At 37.1% G+C, this 20,836-nt stretch overlaps 1 protein-coding gene and 1 long non-coding RNA gene across 2 annotated transcripts; one reads left to right on the forward strand and one right to left on the reverse strand.

The window, feature by feature from the left end:
* Nucleotides 1-1,378: 1,378 nt before the first annotated feature.
* On the forward strand, nucleotides 1,379-3,119 carry LOC111496427 (probable pectinesterase/pectinesterase inhibitor 39). Its single transcript, XM_023146857.1, has 2 exons — nucleotides 1,379-1,718; nucleotides 2,317-3,119. Exons 1-2 carry the CDS (start codon nucleotides 1,391-1,393, stop codon nucleotides 2,997-2,999), a joined length of 1,011 nt encoding a protein of 336 aa, XP_023002625.1. The 5' UTR covers nucleotides 1,379-1,390; the 3' UTR covers nucleotides 3,000-3,119.
* A 5,671-nt stretch (nucleotides 3,120-8,790) lies between these two features.
* On the reverse strand, nucleotides 8,791-10,280 carry LOC111496428. The gene is made up of 3 exons (XR_002720456.1): nucleotides 10,145-10,280; nucleotides 9,766-10,070; nucleotides 8,791-8,969 (listed from the first exon to the last, which is right to left on the reverse strand). It is a non-coding gene; the product is annotated as an uncharacterized LOC111496428 (long non-coding RNA).
* Nucleotides 10,281-20,836: the final 10,556 nt, after the last annotated feature.

The raw sequence follows: 20,836 nt of genomic DNA on the forward strand, positions 1-20,836 counted from the left end.
GCATTATTATTACCTTACCATATAATTATTACTTTATGTTATTTTTAATTCCTTTATTTAATTATCAGTGTAATTAAAATTTTATTCTTTATTTAATACTTTTTTTAGTACAGACAAAAATGGGGTTTGACTTAAAATTTAATCGATGGACATTTAAGAGTTTGCTGCTTTATGAACTAAACGAAATTAAGATGATTAATTATATTTTGTACTAGAATTGTCAAATTAAAATTTCATTAACTTGATTTTTAACATAAAAATATATTCATTTAAAAAATAATTCGTAAAAATATATTCGTTTACACTTCTAGTCACTTCCCTCGACGAATTTTTTAGCTACAATGCTTGATACGATGCTTCAATTGCTGCCATGAACTCGGTCTCACAAGACGATAATGCTATAGTTCAGTGTATGATAATATGATGATGTAATGATAACGATGATATGATAACATCATGATGATGATGATATGATGATACGATGACAATAATGCATGATGATGAGATTAATTAATATGATAATATTCCGTATTAAGATGATGTGCATGTATTAAATGTCATGATGCATTATGACAATGAATTTTCTAAGACACAACCCTAATTAATGTTAATGATGATAAATCGTGTGAATGATGTATAGGGTTGTGTCGTAAGAATGATTTAAAGATGAAAACTATAGGAACCTAATGCATATTGTGAGCTCATATACATCGGGTTATTTCCCCATTTATGATGATGAGTACGAACACATACACTATGATAATAATCATCATCATGCCTCGCATGATATTCAAGGGTTTGTTGACCTTTAGACGTTTGATTACAAATAGCTAGCCCAACTATGATGGGTCCAAGGGGTGCGAACCGCCTGGAGACTCGCGCTCCCACGTGTGGGTCGTGTGTAGCGAAGTACTACACATCCAATTTTATACGGACTAGAGACCACCTATACGATGGTTTTAAATGATAGATCTCTAATCATGAGTTGCATGCTGTAAGTGTGTAACCTATACTTCATTGAAAATGTTTTATAGCCTTTTTTCCTTATAAGAATGTTTGATTAATCCATCCGGTAAGTGTGAAAGTTATCTTATTTATACTCAAATAAATTACAAGGATATGAAAAAAGTAATAAATAAAAATAAAAATAAATAAAAAGATACCTATATTAATAAAACAAATATTAGATATTTGCCTTATAATAAAATATCAAATATAATATATTTGGTACTGAATATCTTTTTAACACTTGTAATGACACTTAATTCTTTTCCCTCCATGAATGTTCAAGCTGCCCATCCTCATACACTAGCTTCCATTGTCACTCACCTCTATAAATACAACGCTTCTAGTTTCAACAATCAGCTTGTCTCTCCCTTATAACTCAATCATGGCATTCCAACATGTTATGTTCTTCACACTCTCCATCCTACTTCTTCATTTTCTTAAATTTTCTAGTACCTTTGACTTCAATTCCACCGTTTCCTTAGACGGTACGGGAAACTTTGTTAAAATCAGTGACGCCATAGTCGCTGCACCGAACTTCACCACCACCAGATTCTACATTCACATCAAACCCGGAATCTATAACGAACATATCGAAATTCCATCTCAAAAAACATTTATTTCGTTGATTGGAGACAATGCTTCCACAACGATCATCGTTGATAATCGAAGCAAAGCCACTGGATTCTCCACGGCAAATTCAGCTACTCTAAGTAAGCTACAATTCATGTAATTTTTGTTCATTCATGTGATATCCCACCTTGATTGGGGAGGAGAACGAAACACCTTTATAAGGATGTTGAAACCTTTCCTTAGCGGACGCGCTTTAAACCTTGAGGGCAAACCTGAAAGGGAAAGATAAAGAAAAACAATATCTGCTAGCTGTGGGTCTGGACTGTTACAAATGGTATTAGAGCCAGACACCAGACCATGTGCCAGCAAGGAGGTTGTTTCCCGAAGGGGGTAGACACGAGGCAGTGTGCCAATAAGGATGCTGTGCCCCGAAAGGGGTGGATTTAGTGGGGGTCCCGCTGGGCTCTGAAGTGGGGTAGAAGTGGGGTGAATTGTGCTATCCCATATTGGTTGGGAGGAGAACGAAACATCCTTTATAAGGATGTGGAAACCTTTCCTTAGCTGATGCGTTTTAAAGTCTGGAAGGGAAGCTTAAAAGAGAAAGTTCAAAGAGGACAATCTCTAATAGCATATCTACTAGTATAATACAATATCTTCTATCTCGTAGGGTGGGCGTGAGCCTGAGCCAGAGCTGTTGTAATTTCTTATTCAAAATTATAACCCAAAACCCATTTTCAGCTGTAAATGGCGCAAACTTCATGGCTAAGTTCCTCACATTTCAAAACTCTGCCGGACCAAAAATGGGTCAAGCTGTGGCTGTTCTTGATCAAGCTAAACACACAGCTTACTATAAATGCGTGTTCTTGGGGTATCAAGACACTCTCTATGCTGCAGCAGTACCCCAATTCTTCAAAGAGTGTGATATCTACGGCACAGTTGACTTCATTTTCGGAAATGGACTCGTTGTGTTTCAAGACTGTAACATATACGCTAGATTAGTTGATATCCAGAGCACGGTGACTGCACAATCCAAAGCCAATTTAGACGAACAGAGCGGGTTCGTCTTTCAAAATTGCACCGTGACGGTGTCGCCGGAGATAGCATCAAGTAGGGATAAGGTATTAGTGTTTCTTGGACGGCCTTGGAGAGCTTATTCAATGGTGGCTTTCGTTGAGTCATTTCTTGACAATGTTGTCCAGCCTAAAGGATGGTTAGAGTGGTTGGGAGTGCCGGTGAACCTATTGTATTATGGCGAATACAATAATAGAGGTGGAGGAGCTAACACTTCACAAAGAGTGGATTGGCCCGGTTTCCATGTACTCCATAGTTTAACCGACGTTGCTAAGTTTACGGTCGAGAATTTTATTAATGGAACTACATGGTTGCCTCAAACAACCATACCTTTCAGAAGTGGTTTGTAGGTTTTTGTTAAGAACCAGCTTCGTAATAAAATTACGAGTTTAAATAGTAGCATGAGATGATGGAGCAACAAACCTTCGTAATGATATCATATTGTGAAATTCAGCTCGTAAATACTTATAACGTCCGATTATCCAATTGTTCGTTTAGAGTTTGGTTCAAAAGGTAAAGGATTTCAAGTTATTTTCTTTTTAATTGAAGATTTATTTGTAATAAGGGAAATGAAATGTTGGGTATCTTTATTACCTTGCCATGTAAAGAACCTTTAGCTTCAAGAGAAAGCCTTCTTTCATGGCTAAAATAATGAAATTTCAGTTTGTTTTTTTTTTTGTTTGACTATTATTATTATTATAAAAGACAAAGGAATAAAAAAAAAAAAAAAACGTTTCTTCAAATTTTGAATAAAGGAAAACTAAATATATTTTTTTTAGTACATATATCTCTGTCACACCGTTAACAGATATTATCCGTTTTGAATCGTTATGTATAGCCATTAATTTCACGGTTTTAAAACGCGTCTACCAGGGAAAGGTTCACACCCTTATAAAAAATGTTTCGTTCTCTTCTCCAACAGATATGAGATCTCACAATCCACTCCCTTTGGGGCCAGCGTTCTTAGTGACACTCGTTTCTTTCTTCAATTGATGTAGGATCTCACAATCTATCTTCTTTTAGGGTCCAGTGTTCTCACTGACGCTCATTCCTCTCTCCGATCGATGTAGGATCTCACAGTATGATCTGAAAATTCAACTAACTCGAACAATCCAACCCATATTATAAAAGTTGAGTTGGGTTAATTTTATTTTTTCGGATTAGGTTAGGCTGAATTTATAGAACAACAAAACATTCAGGTTGGTCCACGTGTTGACATTTTTTTTGTTGGGTCAACTAAAGCAACTTGAAAATAGGGTTATAACCTTATCCAACACTACCCTACTTTTAAGATTATTACAAAAATACAAAAATATTTAACCTTAAAATTAATGTTACTAATGAATTTGATATTTGAGTAAGGTTTTAGTTATAAATGTAATACGTATTGTCGGTAAATAATAATAATAAAAAACAACCCGATAACTCTACTCGAAAATAGAGAGCTATGTTAGATTGGATTGTGAACTTTATTTATATGGTTCGAGTCACTTAACCAATTCAAAATTTTAAATTGATCCAAAAGATATCTTCAATTCAAAATGTGTACGCGTAGTTCTTATTAATACCTTACCATATATATGTTTGGTCGTTGCTTGATAAAAGTCCTTCAGTTTTGAATTTTTATTGTAATTACTCTAAAGAAATGGACAAAACGTTTGTTACTATTTGCATGCGTTATTATTAGCTTACCATATAATTATTACTTTATGTTATTTTTAATTCCTTTATTTAATTATCAGTGTAATTAAAGTTTTATTCTTTATTTAATATTTTCTTTAGTACAGACAAAAATGAGATTTGACCATATGGTATTTGATCTGTGTTTTATGCTTGCAATCAAACAAAACTAATTATCACTTAAAAGCTAATCAATGGTCAAATCTGACCCGAAAGGTTATGAACTTATTTGAATTGGGTTGTGTCGGGTTCAAATAAATTAAAACTTTCGTTGGATTGGTTCATGGTTTTTTATAAAATTAGATTGGATTGAATTGAACTAAGGGTTTTTACTTACGATATGTGCAATGTCTCTAGATTTCTACTTAACCTAAAGTCGTTATCGTCTTTATAACTTATGTTCTTATGCAGAATTAAACATTTAAAATTTTATCATAAAACATTGTTATGGACCTACGTGTTCGAAAACATTTTTAAAACAACATAATGAAATACTACATGAAATAAATAACCTAAAGTAAAAACACTCTATCCTAACCTAAAGTCTAAGAAATAAAATACTACTATCCTACGCATGTGTCATGATCTTGACTTACGATGCCGGTGTCACCCATACATGGATGTCTTGCCTTTAATATGAAATAAAAGTAGTACACTGCTGAAATATTTTAAGAAACACTCAGTAAGTGACTCCACTATTGGGGTCAGTGAAGGCAAATGCATGCAACTCATGACTAGGGACCTTTCGTTAAAAACCACCATAAAGGTGGCTTCTAGTCTGGAAAAAATTGGATGTGTAGTACTTTCCTACACACGACCCACACGTGCGAGTGTGAGTCTCCAGGTGGTTTGTACTCCCCTTGGACTCATCACAGTTGAGCTAGTTGTCTGTAGCGACGTCCGGAGGACATTAGATCCCCGAGTATCATGCGAGTCATGATCATTATCATCATAATAGTGTACGCGTACGTACTCATCATCATAAATGGAGAAGTTATCCGATGTATATGTACACACAAAATGCTTGAGATCATATTTTTATCTTTAAATCATCTTTATGACGCAACCCTATCCCCATCCACATATTATTCTAAGTAACATGCATGCATTTACCTTTCTACGATCATCATCATTAATATTATCTAGGGTTATGTCTTAGAAAATCATTGTTATAATGCCTCATGACATTTAATACATGTACATCATCTTAATATCGAATAACGTCATATTAAGTCATCACATCATCATACATCTTACATCGTCATGTTATCATGCATCATCATCATCATTTCTTAAAGCTTTGAAGGAGGGGGTTGACCTTCACTATAAAAGGAAGGTCCCTCACTTCATTTTAGCATACCACTTGAACAGTTCAATCCAGTCGGAGAATACATTTTCTGACGGTTGAATGCCAACATTTTGATTTATTTGACTTGGGATATGCTTAAACCCTTTCCTCCTTGTTTCAATTTTTCGTAAGCTTTTAAAGTTAGCATGACTATCTTTTAGCTCGTTTAAATTATTTTATGCAAAATTAGAGTTAGCTAGTTTAAGTTATTAGGAGTAAGTTTAAACTATTTTATGCAAAATTGGGCTTAGCTAGTTTAAGTTATTAAAAGTAAGTTTAAACTATTTTATGCAAAACTAGGTGAGCCAATTCTCATAGTAGAATTCTAATTTATGCTGTTGGACTCGAATTAAATTTCAGAGAGCAATATTAAGCTAGCATCAAAGGTTGTAGTAACTACGACCTAGGCCAACAAAGTAAGTGACTTTACTATCGGATCGGTCAGAAGACTTGTTTTATTATAATGACACGTGCCCAGTGGCTCTTACACGTGTCATTTATGCTTTATATTATATGACGATGTGATAATGTTATATGATGATGTGATGACGTTATATGATGATGTGCTGACGTTATGTGATGTGATGACGTTAGATAATAATGTGATGATGTTATATGATGACTTTCTGATGTTATATATATATATATTAGATATATTAAAATAGAAAAATGTATTTATTGTATTTGATATATTAAATATTAGGACAATTAATGTATTTAGAGACCCTAAATAAATAAAAAATATATATATTATAACATTTAAATCCATATTAAACCCTAATATATTAGAGGTTTAAATATATTATTTGACAAAGATGATTCAATAGTTTCTAATATTCTCTCTTTCTCGGGTTGAGAATTCTTTTGAAATTCTCCTTCTCTAATCCCTTTGTGATTTCTTTTAAGAGACACCTACAAGATTTTGCCGTGTGTTTAAGTCATGGTAGAAAAAATCTTGTTGAATGTGGTTAGGCTCCCACAAGCCTGGACCTTGTGTTCAAATCATACCAAGTAAGATATCGTGGAATGTGAAGAACTTCTGTATGGTTGGAATCCATCGAGGAAGTTTGCAAGTTGCAATTTCTATAAAGGTGGAGTTCTTATTCTCATATTAATTTTTAATAAAACTAAAATTGTTTACAATGCTTCGGATGAAGAGTTCATTCTCTCATTTGTCATTTTGCATTAGCACACATCCTAAACCCTTCTCCATTACATCACTATATGCCACAAAGTTTCTGAAACCATCTAGAACTGTGATCACGGTTATTGTCGGTTATTGTCGGTTATTGTTCCTTGAGCTCCTTCCCGGTCAACTAGGCCAATGTTGCAAGGATCTTTGAGAAATATCAAATGAACCTCTTGTGGTTGGGGCCAAATCATCACTACCTCTACTTTCACTAGATCCACGAATATACCCTACCCCAACATGACGTATCTAAGGAAAGTCATCTCCGGAAGCTAAAACTTGCACTTCAAGAACTTAACATATAATAGATGCGCTCTTAGCATAAAAAGTTCTTATCATGTGTATTCTATGTCTGCTGAACAATATCACGAACGTGTTGAGAAAGTCCTTGAACACCATGTTCATCAATTCCATAAATATTGTGAGTATTAGTCAATCTAAAGAGCATTATCGAAAAGTAATAAAACTTATATTTGTTTTTGAATGTGGTCTCGGGTATATCTTCCTCTATGATCCTCAACCGATGATACCTAGATCACAAGTATTATGAATATTGAAGCTCCTTGTAACTAATCAAATAGGTCATTGTTAGCTGGCAATAGATACTTGTTCTTTAGTTAGGTTGTTCACTCCTCTCAAGAACAGTATTGGGCTCCTTAGGACAACATATTCAATCATACGAACCTATTATCCAATAGATTCTACAACTACTCGAGTTTCTTCAACTCGGCGTGGGACATCCTGTATGGTGCCCTCAAGATAGGGATTGTTCATGGCTCGAGCTAAATTACAAAACTATAAACATCATCAAACTCTTGCACTATGGGCACCGAGGTTACCTTTCTTTCTATGTCCCGTACATTTGTCACACTGGCTAACAGAGCCTAAGCCCTATGGTTGACTAGCTTTTTCAACTTCTAGGCTAAGATCTATTGAGATTTATGTCATAAAGCATCGTAATTAATTTAATAATAATTTTAAATATTTTGTTTACAATTTAATATTATCCATGATATGAAAAATCCAAAGTTATTAATATAATCTTGAATAGTACGTGGTTAACATACACGAGGATCATATTCAATTAATAACCTAAAGAGTCAATAGTATATGAATAAGGTTGGGTGTCTATCCTAGTAACACTATAGATACGACCTTTTTAATTGTTACAAATCATTTGATCTAAATCGCTCATGTGGAAAGATATGAGTGGGGGTATCCTATTTAATGAGTTTGTATGAGACTCGACTATGAAATATTTAATCTCTCTTTATAAATTTGTTAATTGAAAAGTTTAATATTTCAGAAGATGATCCTATGCGCCTTGATTTTAATCTTGAGTGAGTTATGAACGGGTGCATGTGAGGCTTGTCTTTTGATTTATATGGGTGAAAAGCTTTTGTAGTAGATTGAATATGCTACCATTTTAAGAACTTGACCAAATAGGAATCCGCTAAACTAATATCTCACAACATGATTTTTTAGGTTTCGAAACTTGGATGGTTACTGAAGAGAAGAAAACAAAAACAAATAAAAATAAAATAAAAGAAAATTAAATTAAAAGAAAAAAGAAGTTAGTTCTTTCAAATATTAGAAAAGGAATACAAATATAAAAGAAAAACAAAACTCAAAAAATGTAAAAATAGACTGATGCTCCAGAACCATCCCCTCTGTGATTGCACAACTCTAGAGCATTCGTTCATCTAAACCGGCAACCTGCGAACACGTGAAAAGGAAAGGAAAACATGGTTTAGTATAAAAGTTATACTCATGTAACGACCGATCTTCGAAAATATCGAATCACGGGTCGCCACGTGGACTCAAGTGCAAAAAAAAACTTTTCAATACTTCTAGTAGTTTGAACAGAAGACTAAAAGTTAAAAGTTGCCTGAGATACATTTCAAAAAAAAAAAAAAACTACAAAACACAACGAAAATCCGCGGAGTCACATAAAAAGAAACGGTTACAAAATATCACAGGTTTTTTAAAAACGTCAAAATCATAACCAAAACGACATGGGAGAAGATGACTCAATCTAAGGGCCCCCTTTTGCAGCTGCACGACTCCACACGTCCCTGCCACCTACCCAGATCTACTTTTCTCCTGAAAAATAGCAACAACACAGAATGAGTATATAAACAATACCCAGTAAGCAACTTGCTCGTAAGTTCTTGTCGAACTTAGCCCTATTCATGGGATCCTAAGTTTTGTGCTCGAATAGTCACTAGTCAGAGACCTAGTGGCGCCTGGAACATTTAATTGTTCCTAAGATCAGGAACTACCTACCACTGTGCCTCGCTAGGCCTAGTCAGTCACTACCTGTCTTACGCCTTTGTCGGCTCAGATCAGTAAAACTACCTGTCTTAGGAACAGTAACTACCTGTCACTATGCAGCTCGACTGGATTAGTAAAAAGTCATGGCTCATCCAGCTAAGCACCTCTGACGTGTTTCCACAGTAATATACTATGATTACCCTCAACCCCTTGTGGGTGACTACGAAAATGGTACACGGTCATCTATGTGCTTCATAACTTATGATAACTAGCACCTAATAAATGATCCAACTCACAAAGGATAACAATGGGCTATCCAAGCCCCACACCCAATGCCTAACAAAGAACCACGGCAACAACATGTCGCCATGCTAAGTCACGTAATAACCATCTAGCTCAACATAAAAACATAGCATCCCATACGCCTATACGAAATTTCACACTCATGCCAACGAAACTATATAACCATAATGACAATCAAAGTACAACCACACACATTATCGAAGTACCACCTTCGTGAACTAACTTTATCCATTCCTAAATACGGTACTAAATTGTTTGGCCACAAATCCAAACCAACTCCTACAAGAAATTACTTAAAAACTTGCTCTAGATGGTTACTTACCTGATTGTAGACTTCCCAAAACTTTATCAGTCTTCAAGTGTCCCCTTGATTAAGCTTGAAATTTTTCTATAATAAGGCATTATGGAATGTGTGAGTTAAGTACCTAAATCTGAATAAAGACGAATCAAATGGTGTGAAATGAAAAAAAATTGATTTTCAGTTCTCAACAGGTGGGTTGGGTCGGGTCAGGTCATGCCCCCTCAATTTTCGGCCTCTTCTTCCCACCTTCTTCTTGATCTTTCTTTCCTCTCAACACTCCATGCTTTCTTCTTCACAAGGACTCACCAACTTCCCTCGAAAATAACCTAGGTATACCGATCCAGTGAAATGTAATAGGGTTTTGGAAAATAACAACGAAAATCACACCACTAGGACTTACCGCCGACGTTCTCCCTTCCTCAACCGTTCGGCCCACCGTTGCTGACGAGCGCTTCAAGCTTTGTCGTTCATCTCCTCCGCTCTACCCTTTCCTCTGTCTTCTTTTTTTTTTTTTTTCTTCTTTCTTCTTTTCTCTCTTCCTCCCTCCCGCCTTTCTTTTCTTTTTCTTTTTCTTTCCTTTTTTTAAACCCTAAAAGAATAGTACAACTGGCCTTTCTCTCTCCTCACTTATTGCCAGCGGTACGATTCTTACAACTCAGTAAGTCACCTACTTGTTGGTTCTCATCGTGCTCTAGGTGTAACATATTCCCATGGGATTCTCATTGGCTGTATGTAGGACATCTGTAAAGTCACCTCAATGGGGGGCACGACCCCTTCCTTATCCCATCCAACTAATGGGTTGTACTACGTGAGTCTCTCGTTTCTCATGCAAAATGGCTAGGAACCGTTGAGTTTTTATTGAAAACCCCTGGTCTCCCATGAAACTATTGATATCGTTCACACAGCTTGCATCCTAAGAACAACTCTTAAGGTAGTTTGTAAGTCATGGTGGTCTGTCAGACTCATACCATAAATGTTAGGCCTAAGTTTTGTAACTAGTCAACCTAACCACATTTGCGTAATCTTAACACGGTTGTTCATTAAAATTAACTGGGTGTGCACATAATAAAAATTTAGCAACTAGTCAACCTAATCACACAAGTCCCTAAGCTTAACATGGTTGTTCATTAAAATTAACTGGGTGTGCACATAATAATGATCTAAAATCATCATACATAATTCATACAAAATGAGCACACATGCTCATCGAGGCGATAACATCCATCAAGCACTTGGAGTGCATATCACAAATTCACATCCTCCATTCAGCATATAAGACACATAATTACAATCGGGATAAAGCGTGATGGCATCAAACATAGGATTCTTTCAGATCATCACATTATGCATACATATTAATGATAACCCATTACCTAAATTCATTTCATGGAAAAACTATCCACCTAGTGTAATTTTACTAGCATGCATGCAATCCAAGCGATTCCTAAATATTTCTTCCTAAATTCTGTGTGGTGACCATGATTGACGCATGCCCTTTCGTTTAAGGTTTATTCACAAATAGGATGTGCAAAAGAAATTATTTTCTTCAATGAGATCCTAATTCACATAAAAATATAGATAGATTTGGTATCAGGATAAAAATCGAGCAAACAAAAGTCGAACAGAATGAAAAGGGGCTTACACACGTCGGTCACACGCCTTCACGCATTGAAGAAAGTTCTACTCGCAGGATTCACGCGTGAGTGCCACGCTCTGGCTGTTTTCTTTAGTCACAAGTTGTGGATCGGTTTGGGTTAGGTGATTCGGGTCACTCGGGTTGGACTGCATGTCAGCTGGTTCAATGGGCTGTGAATCAAATCTGGTCTACTAGGAGGTCACAGGTCGAATAGGGTTGCAGAGGTCGCGTGTCATCGTCAGGATGGAGTTACGTCGCTCCACACTGCACCTAATGTGTTGCTCCACGTAAGCTTCGACACGTGTCCCACGATTGTTCGACGTGTTTCTCCTCTCGTCGGTTGACACGTGGCTCGCTAGATTCATCTCTCTTCTTCTGGTAGATGAAAACCCGAATCCGATTAGTTTTTCTAATTTTTCTTATTTTCATATCTTTTAATCTCAAATTCAAATCTATTTGATTTCTTCAGCAAAGTTGTAGATTGTAATACAAACTTCGTCCTTATTTTTTTTTGAATTTTTCACAGCATCACAAACTAAGTTATGAGCATTCAAAATAGGTTTTTTAACTTTCTTACCATTGGAAAAACTACACCTTCTTACTAGAATTTTGGGTAGGTTTTTTTGCAAATACTGTGGAGAATCTTGTTAAGAAATAAACTAGAATTGGGTCAAAAAGACCCTTACAAAATTTGAGAGGGAAAAGGATATTGTTTTCAGAGAAATTCGCGGAGAGGAAATTGGTTGTTGGAAGAAAAAAAGAGTAAAAAGAGAGAGAATAGCTGAAATTATGACTGCGTTCCAAATCAACTTAGTTGAATATTATGAACAAATTTCCTATTTAAATATAAATTATCCTAAAAATGGCTGGAGAGTCATCAACTAAATCTGTGCCACTCCCTACAAAATTGACGTCTAAAATTTTGGTGATCCATTCGACATGTTTTGTCAAATGGTCAAACAGAGATATTCTGAAATCGTGTGAATAAGGAAAACTGTAAAAACTCAGGTTTTATCTAACAATCTCCTCCTAAAACCTGTAGTATATCTACCTTATTATTTGAACTCCGATCTTTGAGCGTAGTTCTTCAAATTTCACCCGCGCCAAATTTTGGTGATCCATTCGACATGTTTTGTCAAATGGTCAAACAGAGATATTCTGAAATCGTGTGAATAAGGAAAACTGTAAAAACTCAGGTTTTATCTAACAATCTCCTCCTAAAACCTGTAGTATATCTACCTTATTATTTGAACTCCGATCTTTGAGCGTAGTTCTTCAAATTTCACCCGCGCCAAGGATTTGGTGAAAATGTCTCCAAGTTGTTTCTCTGATCGGATGTAATCAATCTTGATGAGCCCTCGATCTGCACATTCTCGAATGTAATGGAATCTGATTTCTATGTGCTTGCTTCGTTCATGCAAAACTGGATTTTTTATCAGGGATTTTTGACAGCCACTAGATGCTCCTCTCTAGTAGCTAAGCACGCCGAGATCGCTCATCTCGAAGTTTTTCGACATCTCCTTCTTGAACCTTCCAAGGACTTCCACATCACCTCCGGTGATTATGAGGTCGTCGACGTACACTCCCACGATCAGTCGCTTCTTGCCATGGTCGTGCGTGTACATGCCATGCTCAGAGGCGCAACGTTTGAATTTCAGTGACAGTAAGCTACTGTCGAGCTTTCCGTTCTAGGCTCGTGGAGCTTGTCGAAGCCCGTAGAGTGCCTTGTGCAGGCGCAGTACTTTGTCATTGTTCAGGAAGCCAGGTGGTTGTCGGACATAGACGGTCTCCTTCAGCTCTCCGTTAAGGAAAGCAGACTTTACGCCCATATGGTGAACCTCCCAAGAGTAATGTGCCGCAATTGGGAAAGCAGACTTTACGCCCATATGGTGAACCTCCCAAGAGTAATGTGCCGCAATTGCCAGCAAGAAACGAACGGATTCTAACCTTGCCACTAGCGCAAATACCTCTTCGAAGTCCACTTCTTGCTTCTGGACGTAGCCCTTTGCCACCAGACGGGCCTTGTGCTTCACAACTTCTCATTTTTCGTTGCGCTTCAGTTTAAAGACCCATTTGAGCCCTATGGCTTGGTGTCCCGGCGGCATATCCTCCAGACTCCACGTCTGGTTCTCGGTGATGGATGTCATCTCCTCCTGCATTGCCTTCAGCCAGCACGGGTTCTTTTCTGCTTCGGCGAAGGTGTTCGGTTCATCTTGCACTGATGGCATGTAGTTCGGCCACTTCTTCGAGCTCGCACACTTTCAGTCGAGGTGGTTCACCTCCTCTTACTAGGTCGTCCATCCTCCGGTACCTGGCCTCCAGATCAGTATCGTGATCGGCATCCAGCGTCGAATCCGCAGTCCTTCTTCCCGCTTGGTGACAAGGTACTTCACCGTAAATTGATTTGGATTATGGTCTGGAGTGAGTGAGCCTGTCCAAGATGGGCCCCACAATGTGTGTGTTTTTTTTACACTTTGCATTTCTTCCACTCGAACTTGAGACTTGTGTGTTGTTAGGTCGATGCTCTAACCACTTAAGCTATTCAACTTGTTTGTTGATAGGTTGGCTCCTTTGCAATGATATACACCAATGGCTTCAACTTGGCTCTGATACCACTCGTTGTTTTCAGAGAAAAGGAAATTGGTTGTGGGAAGAAAAATGCGTAAAAAGAGAGAGAGAATGACTGAAATTATGATTGGGTTCTAAATCAGGTAGTTGAATATTCTGAACAAATGGCTGGAGAGTGGCCAACTAAATCCGTCTAAAATTTTGGTGATCCATTCGACGTGTTTTGTCAAATGGTCAAATGGAGATATTCTGAAATCGTGTGAATAAGGAAAAACTGTAAAAACTCAGGTTTTATCTCACAAAGGATTTATGGGAGAGAGAAAAGTGAGGGCTAAGGAAAAGGGCTTACGAGAGACAGAGAGTGAAAGGCAGTTACGGCTAAACTTACCCTAAAAAAAACTATAAGAACACTCAATTGTATTGTTGTAAAATGTGCAGAGATAAACGAACAAGAGAGAAAAGAGAAGCATAGAACAATTTATTGTCTGAGTTATTGTGTAATAACCTTTTGAGAAACTTCTTTGCCTTCTTGTCTCTCTCCCCTTCCGACACCCCTTCTAAAGTGTCGTGAGAGTTATCTAAATGAGTTAGATTCAGAGCGAGCATTTTATTTCGTGGTTGGTATCGGAGCGACTTTATATTTCAACAAGTTGGTATCAGAGCGATCTCTATTTCAACAAATTGGTATCAGAGCCGATGGCGAACGTGATGGGACAAATGCCACTTCCATGATTGACGAAGACAAACTAGTGAGCGTTTTATTTCGTGGTTGGTATCAGAGCGGCTTTATATTTCAACAAATTGGTATCAGAGTGATTTCTATTTCAACAAATTGGTATCAGAGCCGATGGCGAACGTGATGGGACAAATGCCGCTACCACGATTGACGAAGACGAACTACGAGAATTGAAGCATCCAAATGAAGGCTCTTCTCGGTTCACAAGACGCATGGGAGGTGGTCAAAGATGGTTTCGAAGAACCGATTGATACCATGGGTTATACGGTGGCACAAAGCAAGGCGCTGAAGAAATTATGGTCAAAGGATACGACAACATTATACATGCTATTTCAAGCTATTGACGAGTCAGGCTTTGAAACAAGCTGTTGGCGAGTCAGGCTTTGAAACAAGCTGTTGGCGAGTCAGGCTTTGAAACAAGCTGTTGACGACTCAGGCTTTGATACAAGCTGTTGACGAGTCAGGCTTTGAAACAAGCTGTTGACGAGTCAGACTTTGAAAAGATTGCAAGGGAAACTACTTCAAAAGAAGCATGGGACACTCTGAAAAAGGTGTTCAAAGGAATCTACTGAGTCAAGCAGGTGCATCTCCAGACTCTGCGGGTTGTGGAGAAAATCTTAAGGTTGTTAACAGACGACTTCGAGAATGTTGTGTGTGCCATAGAAGAGTCGAAGGACCTGACGAAGTTCATAGTCGATGAACTTGCCGGTTCTCTCGAGGCACATGAGCAACGCAAGAAAAAGAAGGAGGAGCCACTCGATCAAGCGCTTCAGATGAAGACGTCGATAAAGGATGGAAAAATACTCTACGTAAGAATAAGCTGTCGTGGATAAATCTGTGAAGAAGTCTCAGTTGCAGACGTTGAAATCGCTTAACGAGAAATTTTTGAAGGAGACACACGAGAAGAGAAGAAGAATGCCGACGAGAAGAGACAGAGACAAATGGATGGAGTGGGAGATAGGATTTATAGGTTAGTTGAGAGTGAGATTGAATAATGTGGAGATGAGATTAAAAGATTGAAAATAATGGGCTTGTGTTGAAAGTTAGGAAGAAAGGGAGAAATGAATGAAGGTTTGTTGTGAGAGAGATGAAATTAAGGTTAATTCTGATGGGTTGTTTGAGGAAATAGGAGATTTGAGAAAGAAAAGGATTGAAATGGAAAAGAATGAGAAAAGGCAAGAGACAGAGAATTTGAAGGTGAAAGGTAAAAAGTTGTCAACCGAAAAGATGAGAGAATCGAGTCCAACAGGAGGCAGTGAGTTTACTATGCACGATTAAGATAATCACTCGTGATAAAGGTGAAATAGAGTAAGCAAATATGAGAGTGGAAAATGTAGTTGTGGACTTGCAGGGAATTGAGTAAAATGAAAGAAGCTATGACATCTAAGTCCAGCGTGGTTGAGAACGGGAGAAATGAAGAGTCGGTGCCGCAAATGAGTTGTTCTCGAGAAAATCCAAATGAAGTCCCACCAGAGAGAGTCGGTGCCCACTAGATGAGTTGTTCTCGAGAAAATCCAAATGAAGTCTCACCAGAGAAAAACAATCCCATTTTTTCGCTCGAGGAAAAGAAGGGAAAATTGAAGAAATCACTACTGAGATCGAGAAAACTAAAACGGTCCAGGAGGAATCATTAAGTAGAACCATTTAAGTTTACGAGTAGTTTTGTTAAGAAATAAATTTAAATGCAAATGATTATGATTTATTTTTTTTTTTTGTTATTTGGTGAAAAAGACCCTTACTAAATTTGAGAGAATAAAAGGCTCATGAGAAGGAAAAGGGATCTCAAATATAAAAGTGGTTCGGGAGGAAGTTACGGCTAAACTTACTAAAAATAACTCAGAGAGAGAAGAATGAGATAGTGTTCTTGTAAATCAATTTATTGTCTGAGTTATTGTGTAATAGGATTGTAAGAACTTCTTTGTGTCTTTGTGGTTGCTATTGGAGTGGTTTTATTTTTTATTTTTTTCGAACAAATTGGTATTATATTGATTTCTATTTCAACAAATCTTTCCAAGATGAAATATTACTCAGGATCTTACCTCGTGGAGCTTCTCGGTTATTGGCGCAATATGGAACGAGCGTTTTATTTTGTGGTTGGTATCGGAGCGACTTTTTTTTCTTCAACAAATTGGTATTACAACGATTTTTATTTCAACAAATTTTTCCAAGATGAAATATTACTCAAGATCTTACCTCGTAGAGCCTCTCGGTTCTTGGCGCAATATGGAACTCTAGCCACTCTAGCCGCTCGAATCCTCTCTTTCCTTCCAAGAAAGAATCCTCGTGTCACGGTCCTGGCCAAAATGAACTCCGACAGTAGTTTTCGATGAGTTTTTTAGCGCCCCTTCTTCTGTCTCTCTTCCACTCCTCTCAACTTTCTCTCACCTTTTCTTTATTTTTCACGTATTTTGTCAACGCCCCATAATGGGCTAAGGGAAAAATGACTCCTTTGTCCCTCTGTTGACTTTGACCAAAATTTCTTTTTTTATGCGTTACAAACTCTCCTCTGTCTCTTCATCACGATGATTACCCTATGAGGCTTTTACTAAGGGAATCACTTTGTTGCACAATCGCCTAGCGTCACAAACTAGGTCATAGGTATATTTATCTCGAACTAGGCCTTAAGATGTCTCATGTCCAATCTCTATGGGTTAGACATCACGAACTCTGCAATGTCACTACTCCGTTCCAAGACCTGTAAGTTATCACATGACCCCTCTTGAACTCATCAACGTATCAAGTATCAAAACGCAATAAATCGAATCTTGCATCGACATATAGAGTAAACGTTCACTATTTAACACCCTGAGACATAATCATTAGCTACCACGTAATCCAAGACAAACATCAAGTTTTTATCGGCCTTACAACATATCATAAACTACTAAACAAGGTTAGACTGCATACTTGGTCAGGGTGAGGCATGTCTTGATTGCTTTGATACCAATTTGTCACGACCCAATTTTTGAAGGTTCGAAACTCGGACCATGACTAAAACGATGAAAGAGAAAAGAAATAAAAATAAAATAAAAGGTAGAATAACATATTAAAATTAAATTAAAAAGAAAAAGAAAAAAGAGAAGTCTATTGTTTCAAATATTACAAAGGAAATACAAATATAAAAGAAAATTAACAAAACTCCAAAATGTAAAAATGGCCCGACACCCGGAATGACTCCCTCTATGACTGCATAACTCTAGGGCCTTCCTTCACCTCGACCGGCAACCTGCAAATACCTGAAAAGGAAAGAAAAATAGGGATGAGTATAAAAGTTATACACAGTAAGCCACCTATTCTAGGCTCTCATCGGGTTCTAGGAGTAACAGATTCCCACAACTTCTTATTGGGGTCTCCATGCTTTCATTTTACACCTTGGAAATTCCTTATGCCAAGTTGTGAATGAATGGTGATTCTTGTAAGGTGCTACCTCTTGCATGGTTCATATGAGACTATATGGTGTCTTATCTGGGATGAACTGAAACCTCTTAAGTCTATAAAGTCAACCTCATTGGGGGAACGATCCCTCTCTTATCCCATCCAGCTAATGGACTGTAAGATGTGAGTCTCTTGTTTCCCATGCGAAACAACTAGGAACAGTTGGGTTTTGATAAGAAACCTCTAGTCTCTTACCAAGCTGTTGATACCATTCACACAATTTGAAGCCTAAGAACAACTATTAAGTTTGTAAGATATTGTGGTCATTTAGACTATAGGGTAAAGGTCATACCTAAATTTAGTAACTAGTCAACCTAACCACATGTCTTAACATGATATTGGTTCATTAAAATTAAATGGGTGTGCACACAATAATTATCTAGAATCATCATATGCTTAACACGGCGATGTTATCTATCAAGTACCTGGAGCACATATTACAATTTTCCATCCTCCTTTTGGCATATAACACACATAATTACAGTGGAAATAAAACATGATGGCATTAAACAGACGATTCTTTCAATTCATCACATTATGCATACATATTTTTGATAACCCATACTACCTAAATTTATATAATGGAAAAACTATTCGGTAATTTTATTAGCATGCATGCAATCCAAGCGATTTCTGCAAGTATTTCTTCTTAAATTATGTGTGGTGACTTACACGATTGATGTGTGCCCTTTCGTTTGTTTATTCATAAATAGGGTGTCCAAAAGAAATGATTTTCTTCAATTAGGTCCAAATTCACATAAAAGACTTTCACGCGTCGGAGAAAGTTCTACTTATAGGATTCACGTGCGGGGAATTTGCCAGTTGCAAATCGGTTCGGGTTAGGCGATTCGAGTCGCTCGGGTTAGACCACGAGTTGGCCAGTTCAACGGGTTGCGAATCGTATCGAGACGATTGGCAGGTGACGGGTCGAATAGGGTTGTAAAGGCCACATGTCATCATTAGGATGAAGCCACGTCGCTCCACACCGCACCTCAGCGTTGCTCCATGCAAGCCTTGACACGTGTCCCTTGCCTGTCCAATGTGTTTCTCCTCTGCTGATTGACATGTGGCTCGCTGGAATCAGTTCTCTCCTCTTGGCAGACGAAAACCCGAATTCGATTAGTTTTTCCGATTTTCCTTTTTTTACATATCTTTTAATCTAGCATTTAAATCGATTCGATTTCGTTAATAAAGTTGTAGATTGTAATACAAACTTTGTCCTTATATTTTTCTTTAATTTTTCACACCATCACTGACTAAGTTATGGTTTGATCACTTCCTTACTACTGTTGGAAGAACTCTCGGAACTCCACCTTCTGACCAGAATTTCAGCTATGTTTCTTTATGAACCTTGTGAAGTATCTTCCCGAGATAAATATATCAAAATTTCAGGCCTCGATTCACAAAAGAAGGTCTCAAATCTGAAGCAAAACTGTGAAAGATTACTCAAGACATTACCTCGGTTAGCTTATCGGTTCATAGTGAAATATGGAACTCTAGCCACTCTAAACCTCTCTTTTCTTCTAAGAAAGACTCCTCGTGTCACGGTCTTGGCTAGAATGAATTTCGACGGTAGTTTTCCATGAGTTTTTCGGCCCCTTCTTCCATCTATCTTCCACTTCTCTCAATTTTCTCTCACTTTTTTCTTTGGTTGATATTATGTCAAGGCCACTCAAGACCCTCCTAATGGGCTAAGGGGCAAAATGACCTCTTCGCCCCTCTACTTACTTTGACGAAATTTCTTTTTATTTTTATTTTTATGTGTTTGCTGGCTAGTTTGAGGACTAGAACAATGGTACCTTGCCCGCTCGTTGGCTCGAGAGTGACTTAGTTTATGATTGAATTATAAACAAAATATTCTTTCGAGAATTAGTGGAACTTAAGGCAAAAGATGTAATTACATGGGTAAAACATCATTTTGACTGCAACAAGTGAACAATTTTCATTCTCCAAGTCTTGAACTTGTTGTATTCAAGTCATAGAAAAGAAGACTTTGTGGATGAACTTTTGCACTTTTGGAACACAATTAAGAGACATGCAACCAACGATTTCTACAAAGGTAAAAGTTTTACTCTTATATTAAAGGTTTTGTTTTAATTCTTAAAAAAATAATTCAATTTTCGATGCTTTTACTATGAGGATGAAGAGTTCATTCTATTCAAGATCACCTTTAACATACCTTGAGAATTCACTCCTCTGATCTTGAATCTTTACTGAGCAAAAGCTTGAATATCACTTCTTGTGTGCACGACAATTAATAAACATGTGGTTCTTTGTGAACTTGTCCGTGTCAAGCTTTATATGAACTCGTTCAAATTTTGGTGATTTACCTCCATGGCAATGTAAGCTAACTAAGTTTGAAGAACAAAAAGGTTGTGATCCTTTAAATTTTAATCTTGTTCTATGGTGCCGTTTTGTTATATACTTTGAAACAACACTATAATTTGTAATATTTTTTAATTTGTCTTTTAAATGTAGTGTGGTTTGTTTTTAAATTGGATAAAATTTTTGTGATGTCCCACATTAGTTGGGGAGATGAACAAATCACCCTTATGAGGCGTGGAAACTTTTCCCAAGCAGACGCGTTTTAAAGCCTTGAGGAGAAGCTCGAAAGGAAAAGTCCAAAGAGGACAATATCTGCTAGTAGTAAATCTAGGTCGTTACAATTTTGTCATTTTTTTTTTTTTTTTTTTTTTTTTTTTTTTTTTTTTTTTTTT

The sequence above is a fragment of the Cucurbita maxima genome, unplaced genomic scaffold (assembly GCF_002738345.1).
Source record: "Cucurbita maxima cultivar Rimu unplaced genomic scaffold, Cmax_1.0 Cma_Scf00022, whole genome shotgun sequence".
Classification (NCBI taxonomy): Eukaryota; Viridiplantae; Streptophyta; class Magnoliopsida; order Cucurbitales; family Cucurbitaceae; genus Cucurbita; species Cucurbita maxima.